We start from the raw sequence: 8,658 nt of genomic DNA, 5'->3' as shown, positions 1-8,658 counted from the left end.
CTTCTACCGAGTATCTTTCCTTTCCAGATCCTTTTGGTGCATAGACATAACATTTTTTCCAGAACTGGTCTGGTTTTCTGTGGAAAAGTAGCATGTATCATAAGCACCATAAACATGTAAATAGTAATGACAATTATATGTCATGTAATACCTTTAAACCAGTTTTTCCTATTTTACAGATAACTGTACATCTATAATTGATTGTGGTGATTGTCAAAATGCCAATTGTCACTGGGTGCGCTGTTACTCGGATGGGCCATTTTGTCAGAAAAATGATGTAGGAGAAGGTTGCCAGTTATTACCATGTATGTGTTAATGAATATAATCTTGGAACAATGCAGCATGTTTGTATGGTGAAGAAAGGTTCGCAGGCTTTTAAGTTATCAGAGTTATGCTGATATTAAAACAGTATGCTAACACACTGATATGAAAAATGATATGCGGTATCTATTTATCTATCTTTATCTTCTGTCCACTTGGGAGCTGGGCTTAGCAATAAAAATTGTTTGCTATATCTCTATATCTATCATGATTGTTGAGCAAGAAAAATTCATTCTCGCTCACCTCTTGTATAAGATTGTCGTTCGCATGAATGGGAAGCTGGTAAAGGAATTACTAAATCTGCTCTAGCTAGTACACAATACCTTTGGTTGCTTTGGCCAGATACTTGCTAACTCTCAGCTATTTCTTCCACTTTGATTTACATTTCGTTAATAATTATCAGTGGCATCTTGTTTAGTGTTAGTCACATTAGTAAGAGAGTGGAATTTTAGGTGTAAATCATCATTAAGGTACAAAAGAAATACAATAATTGTAAATTAGTTTTCATATTCTGTCTTATTACTGTACTAAAATTTTTCTTTTTCAAGCTCTAATTACTACTGCTTATTTTATGAAAGTATTAACTTCTGTTAATGTTTGCCTGTAGGTTTACTGATTACCAACCCACAGCTTAAGATTGTACTTGTAATAAATGTGATGCATAACCCCCTTTTGAATTTCATAAGAAAATGCTTAGAAATTAAAAATTCTGAAAAAATTTCATCAAATCTCTTTTGGAGTTTGGCATAATTTACAAAAACTGTGGCATAATGCACACCACAATTTGGCACACTTTCTTAATTCATCTTCTAACACTATGTAATTCATTGAATTTTTTGTTTGCTAATGCAGGATATCAACTTAGGACATTTTCTTTGAAGAACACTTTTTACAAAACTTGTGCGATTTTCAATATTGTACTGATAAAAATTTGCAAGACTTAGAGTGCAGTAATCCCTCATCTAACTGCACTCCCCATATTGAAAAAAAATGGTGCAGATATGAATACAAGTGCAGATTTTGTGGGAGGATGTGTCAATCTGAGATCTCAGGGTTTAGATAGATGGAAAGAAAAGTAACTTTGCTCAGCCGTACAAAATAATTGAGCACTTTACAAACTTTTATCGGCTGAGTGAGAATGATGTGCGCTGGTTGTCTTGTTCATGAGTCATACAATATACCCTTTATAGAAAGTGTGTGATTCTGACGTAGATTGATGTGGCAACAGTGCCCATAGTCAAGGAATATTTCTGGAAATACAAATCTTTCATACTTCGTACAGTAAACAGGTTTTGGTGCAGTAACAAGTATTGAAATTAAGGGAAAAGACCCTTTTATTTACCTGACAGTTACTAGCCAGTTTTATGGAATTGTGTATGCAACTTAGTTGAAAAAGGTAATGATGCAGAGGTGGTGTGGTATTTAGAGCACAATAATACAAAAGCACCCTGACCTTGTGGATTTCAAAATGTGCATTACACAGTTGACACTAATGAAGCTAGAAAGTGGTTCATGAAACAAGCAACATCCTGTAACATTGCATTCAGTACTGCTTGGAGATCTAGAATTCTTGAAGGCATTGCATGCTTATGGTCTGCAAGAAGAAATACCTCTTTTCATCAGTTATTTTTTATCATTCTGGTATTTCCATGTCAAGGGTGGCAGCACTATATATCAGAAAAGGTATGCTAGGAAAAAAAAGATGTTTTTATGTAAGTAATTTACCCAGTAACTGCATAGCTATTAATTTCACTTGTTCGGCAGCTCAAATCTTGAAATTTTAAACATCTAACTTCCCTGGTAGTTATATATATAGCTTAAGTCCCTGACGTCACGGCAGAATTTCAAAAACTCGCGGCAATCGCCGATCGGTAGTCAGGTGAACCACCTGTGCGCCCTCTACCCAGGTACCTGGAACCATTCCAACTATTCCTCAGATCTTCCCTGCCGCTGTGTCGGTAACATCGATGGAATTTCGCTCGTAGCCTGTGTTTTTCGCAACTTATTTTGGTGAAGTACACTTTTTGGCTTGGCTTTCGCTTGTTCGCTTTTGGATTTTCTTATAACATATCTATCTTCATCGAGTGTGAAAATGTGTGTGGGGATGCAAGCGGCTTGCTAAAGTCTCCTTGGATCCCCACTCAGTATGTCTGAAGAACGGGAATGGAAGACCGGCTCAGAAGAGCCAAGAGTACTGTATCTCACTCTTCTTGATATAACCGGGGAATAGTTAATTCTTTTCCCCTTGAGCTAACTATCCTATTGATCCTTCTCCCGTAGTGGTAGTCTCTGAACCCCTACTGAAACAGGTAAGGACCCAACACTTAATGTTTTTGTTGGCTGCCATTCAGACCCTGCCCAACAGGTAAAATCCCTCTCAGAAGACAGGGATAATATGTGATCGATAATAAGAGATCTAAAAAATAAAAGTGTTAATATGTTGTTAGTGCAAGTGCAGTGGAGGGTGCGACCGCTCGGTCCTGTTGTGCTCCTAGTCCTGGACCTCTTCCAAGCTCACCAACCCCTGTGAGAAGGAATGTCGAAAGACGAAGGGAGGCAAGAGGCTTTAGTTACCGAGCAGTCGTCCCCTCGAGCGTACCTGTTGACGCTTCCCAGGACGCTCACCCTCGCCATAGGAAAGGCGAGGTTAAAGTGTTTTTTCGTCCACCGGTTGCTGTACGTCAACTGGAGGAAGCTTTTGACCGATGTCGCACAGGCGGCCAGTTCTCAAGTAACCTCTAGGTTTGGCGGGACAACGAATGTTAGAAGTCTGGACGCCAGGAAGCCAGGAAGTCGGCGCGAAGCTGGACGCCAGGGCGTCAAGCGTCGAGAAGCTGGACGCCAGGACGCCGGGCTGGAAGCTGGCGTCAGACGCCAGGACATCAAGCGTCAAGAGGCTGGACGCCAGGACTTCGGGCGTCGAGGAGCTGGACGCCAGGACGTCGGGCGTAGAGAAGCTGGACGCCAGGACGTCAAGTGTCGAGAAGTTAGACACCAGGATGTCAGGCGTCATTAAGCTGGACGCCAAGACATTAAGCTTTAAGAAAATGGATGCCAACACGCCAGGCGTCAAGAGACTGGACGCCAGGCGTCAAGAGACTGGACGCCAGGCGTCAAGATGATATTTTGAAAGACGTCTCTACTTCCGTCTTCGGAAAATCGGAAGAAGAGAACGATAATATCTTGCATTCTCCTGTGAATCCTATTGTAGAGATTTTGACGAAGACAATATAAAAGGCCATCAGCTTCCATCAGACTTGAAAAGACTTATGAAGCTATTTTCGGAAATTTTTTCCAGAGAAATTTATCCTGACTGCTCCTCATTCCCGCCTTCAGAATTTACTCTTGTGAAGGCGTCTAAAGAGGCAGCATTTACGAAGAATGGATACTTTCGAAGGAGAAACAATGAAAGACAGCCTTTGTTTTTCCTCCAACCAAACTAGCTCAAGGTCTAGCTTTTAGTATCAAACTAGAGAATCGTTCGCCCTCGAAATACCTGCCCCTTCCCAGGAAGGAAGATGGAATTATTCAATCAGAACGACACCCCCTCAAAAGAATTTGGAGATTTAGGAAGGAAGATGGAATTATTCAACACGACTGACAAGAACTCATATATCTGATGTCGTGTATGGATAAAGGACTCGGATATAGTTCCAACGAATCAACTGCATCTTTCTCAGCGGGAATCCTGAAGAAAAGGGCCCATCTTTCTTTGCTCTTTCCTGGCTAATGGGGTCACGTCCAATCAAAATCAGAACTGATTTATACCCCTTCTCTTTCCTCTCTTCTCTCAAGATTTGGTAAAGAGGCCTTTTCATCTTTGGCCCAGAAAACCACGTAAGATTTAATATCTAAAAACAGCAAGAAAAGTCCTACCAACGACTTTCATCGCTAAAAGAGTAAGGCTGAGGTTCCTGTGTTTCAGGTATCTCAGCCCTTTCGTGGTCGGCCCTCCGATAGAGGTTCCTCTAGGGCGGGTAGATGAATGACAACGAGAAGAGGCTCTACACAGGGAAGAAAGAGAACCTGCCTTTCTTTTCCTGCAGACTGAGGTAGGAGCCAGACTGTCCAGCCTGAGGAGGCCCCCTATACTAAAAAGACAATTAGACTTTTCTGCCAAATGCAACAACAGAACAAAGGCAAAGGCTTTATAGCAACAAGTGTCTATGATGTTGCAAAAGGAGACCAGACAGAGAGTTCAAGATCCGAATTCCCCATGATTCTACATTCGGTTATTCCTGATCCCCAAATGCTTGGGGGGTTAGAGACCGGTGCTAGACGTGATTGCACTCAACTTTTCTGTGCAATAAACAAAGGTCGCTATTGAAACGACAAAATCGGTTCTAGCAGCGGTCGGACAGCATGACTGGATGGCCTCACTGGACCTCCAGGATGCGTATTTTTTACATCCCCATGCACCCGAACTCCAAGAATTTTCTGAAGTTCGTCCACGGGAAAGGTTTTCCAGTTTCGGTCTCTTTGTTTCAGCCTAAACAGATGGGGATGACGTCTGGCTCTGGAGCCGAGATCTCTCAAGAGCAAGTTACCCAATATTGAGGGACGTCATGATAAAACTTCATAGACTTCAGGTTGTAGCCACTGGAGCAGCCGGAGCTCTTCCCTTCCAGCCCCAAGGGTAGCTTTCCTACTAAGAACAAACGTAGACAGTCCTGTTCAGTCAGGATACCAGGCTGCAAGAGCGTAACGGACACTGTGCTGCCTTCCGTACATCCTCCTCTTCCTCCTTCGGATTGGTACTCGTCTGCTGAACCCTCTCCACGATCCATTATTGACGATGAGGAGGAAATAATTGCCGTAGCTGAGGCTTCCCCAACCTGTCCCCAACAGCAGGAAGCCCCACATATAGCTTTACTATAAAATATGCAGCAGACTTTGTCTTCCCTGGTGCAAGCGTGACAACCAGGCAAAGAGAAGAAGGATAATAGACGTCCAACTAAAGCTTCTAGACGTCCAGAAGTTTAAGACGCTGAACATAGTGAATGAAACTCTAGACGCTGGATGCAGTGGCGTCAAGCATCTAGGAGTGAAACATCATGATGACAAGCGTCAATGAACCCAAGACGTCAAGCGTCAAGGCATTGGACGTCAGGACGTCAGGGCTTCTTCAGTCAAGATATTGGAGGTAGCCAAGAGCGTAACAAAGATTTTCACAAGGATGATTGCCAATGTAGCAGGTTTTTTCTTCACTCGAGAAACATCAGAATCTCCTTGTACTTAGAAGGCTGGTTCCTCAGAGCTCCCACACACTCTGCCTGGAGGATCTTCAGACACAAAGGTATAGAAGGAATTAGGTCTACTGATAAACAGATAGAAATCTCAGCTGATCCCATCCCAAGAGTTTCTATACCTTAGGATGAAGATTCAGAGTCAGGATTTTCGGGCTTTTCCGTTTATTGCAAAGACAGGACAAGCCTTAAGAAAATTTCAGAACTTTATAAAGAGGCAGACATGCTTAGTGAAGGAATGGATGAGTCTGCTGGGGACCCTTTCCTCGCTGGAACGGTTTGTCTCCTTTGGGAGTTTAATTCTATGCCCGTTGCAGTTTCATCTAAATCAGAACTGGGACAAGGAAATAGAACTGGAGACCAAGTGCATCCCCATTTCGGAACCAATAAGGCCGTATTTAGAGTGGTGGAACGACCCCGTCAAGCTCCAGGAGGTCCCTTCTCTATATTAGAGGAACCCAGACCTAGTGTTGTTATCCAACGCGTCGGACTCAGTATGGGGAGCAACACTAGGGAAATAACAAGTCTCGGGCTCCTGGACCAGAGAGCAGGAGAAGTTAAACATCAATTAGAAGGAACTAACTGCAATCCTTCTAGCTCTCAGGGAGTTTGAACACAGTGGGGAACAGAGAGGTGCAGGTCAACACCGACAACACGGCAGCGTTGGCCTACATCAGCAAAAAGGGGCACTCACTCCAGGTCTCTATACGAGACAACAAGAGAACCTCTTCTTCTGGGCAAAAGAGAAGAATGTCAAACTAGTAACCCACTTTATCCAAGGGGGAAAAAATGTGAGGGCGGACATTCTGAGCAGGAAATCAAGTCCTCTCAACAGAATGGACGCTACATCAGGCTGCATCATGTGGTGACTTTGGGGACGTCCTTGCATAGATCTCTTCGCCACAGCGCAAACGAAGAGGCTGGAAACTTACTGCTCTCCAGTACCAGATCCCGGGCTATATACATAGACGCGTTCCTGGTGGACTGGTCCAACTTGGACGTGTATGCATTTCCCTCTTTCAAGATAATACACAGGGTACTGCAAAAATTTGTTTCACATGAGAGGACCAGAATGACCATTGTGGCCCTTTACTAAACGACAAAAGATTGGTTCACAGAGGTACTGGAATGGATAGTGGACATCCCGAGGAGCCTACCTCAGAGAGTAGATCTACTCAAACAACCCCACTTGGAAAGATATCACCAAAACCCCCTAAGCGCTACAAGTAACTGCTTTCAGACTATCAAAAACTTACAAGAGCTAGAGGTTTTTTCGAAGGAGGCAGCTGGTGCTATAGAAAATCAAGGAGGTTATCCACCATTAAGGTATACCAATCCAAGTGGGAGATATTTAGAGGATGGTACAAGACAACCATGTGTCCTCTTCCAGTACCTCTGTAACTCAAATTGTGGACTTCCTTCTACATCTTAAGAGGAAGCTTAATTTTTCTACCTACCTCTACCATTAAGGGTTATAGGAGCATGATGGCAGCAGTTTTTAGACATAAAAACTTAAACCTATAAAACAATAAGAATCTCCAGGACCTACTCAGATTCTTGAAACTGAGGAGAGAGTACAGAACTCACCAGCATGGAACCTAGACGTGGTCCTGAGGTTCCTCATGGGGAGTAAGTTCGATCCCTTACAGAGAACATTTTTAAAGGACCTCATCATGAAAACTCTTTTCTTGTTCAGTTTGGCCACAGCGAAAAAGAGTTAGTGAGATACATGCTCTCAGCAAGAATATGGATTTTAGACAAGACAAGGCAATCTGCTCACTGCAACTAGGCTTCCTTGCAAAAATGAATACTCATCACAACCCTGAGCCCAGAACGTTCGAGATTCCAAATCTAACGGACATAACAGGGGAGAGGAGAGAAAGTCCTATTCCAGTTAAGGGCTCTAAGGCTCTACCTGGACAGGACAAAGGACTTAAGAAGGAATTCAGAAGGGCTTTGGTGCTCAGTCAAAAAGCTCTCTGTATAGATGTCGAAGAATGCTCTGTTTTATTTTATCAGACAGTTGATAAAAGAAGCTCATATGGAATGTAGAGATTTGGACACAAGATTCTGAAAGTAAAGACGCATGAGGTCAGGGCAGTAGCAACCTCTGTAGCTCTTAAACAGAACAGGTCCCTGCAGAGTATCTTGGACACGACCTTCTGGAGAAACAAGTTAGTATTTGCCTCTCACTATCTAAAACAAGTCCAGACATTATACGAAGATTGCTATACGCTGGGTCCGTTTATAGCATCTAATTCAGTAATGGGAGAGGGGAATACCCCTACAATCCCATAAACCAATACCCTTTTTCTTACTTTGGGATTGAGAATTTTTTTATGGTTGTTTGTGAAGACTGGACACAGTCTTCCGCAATCATTGGTTTGAAAGTTCCTTGGTAGAGCCCTGGAACAAGGGTATTGAGAGGAGGTCTAGTCACATAGAGGTTATACACCGGTTGACAGCCCCTAGAGATTTTCAGCCCCTGGGTGGATCGCTGGATCTCTTAAGGAATGCAGACATAATGAGAGGGAGTTCATTGAAGTCAGCTTCCTTAATCCAATTCCATAAAACAATACCTTTTGTTCTTGCCTTGGAATGGTTGAAATTTGATGGTTGTTAGTGAAGATTGAACGGTTGACAGCCCCTAGAGATTTTTCAGCCCCCACAATCATTGATCTTTAAGGAATCAGATGATCATTTTGTTACCTTTTGTTCTTGCCTTGGAATGGGGAAATTTTATGGTTGTTTTGAAGTCAGTCTTCACATCAGATGAAAGTTGGTAGCGCCCGGAACAAGGGTATTGGTCAGTCACCTAGAGGTTCTAGAGATTTTTCAGCCCCTGGGTGGATCGCTGGACCTCTTAAGGAATGCAGACATAATGAGGGGAGTTCATTGAAGTCAGCTTCCTTAACAGGTAGGAACCAAGTTGTTTTGCCTTTAATTATAATTCCAACGATGTTTGTGTCTTGACCCTCCACCAAAGGTGTTGAAATTTAACTACCAGGTTGTTAGATGTTTAAAAATGTTATTTTCACAAAAATAAATTTTTAGTCAAATGATCATTTTGTTCCCACCCTCCTCCCTCTAG

General features: G+C 42.8%; 1 protein-coding gene across 1 annotated transcript in view; it reads left to right on the top strand.

Annotated features, from left to right (window-relative positions):
- Positions 1-8,658, top strand: part of LOC136837578 (integumentary mucin A.1-like) — an 85,686-nt gene that overhangs the window by 21,969 nt on the left and 55,059 nt on the right. Inside the window, exon 3 of the mRNA XM_067102454.1 lies at positions 163-305. Within this exon, the coding sequence (XP_066958555.1) occupies positions 163-305 (143 nt within the window). The remainder of the gene's footprint in view (positions 1-162; positions 306-8,658) is intronic.

This window comes from Macrobrachium rosenbergii, chromosome 59 (assembly GCF_040412425.1).
Source record: "Macrobrachium rosenbergii isolate ZJJX-2024 chromosome 59, ASM4041242v1, whole genome shotgun sequence".
NCBI lineage: Eukaryota > Metazoa > Arthropoda > Malacostraca > Decapoda > Palaemonidae > Macrobrachium > Macrobrachium rosenbergii.
This window is presented reverse-complemented; position numbering and strand designations above follow the sequence as displayed.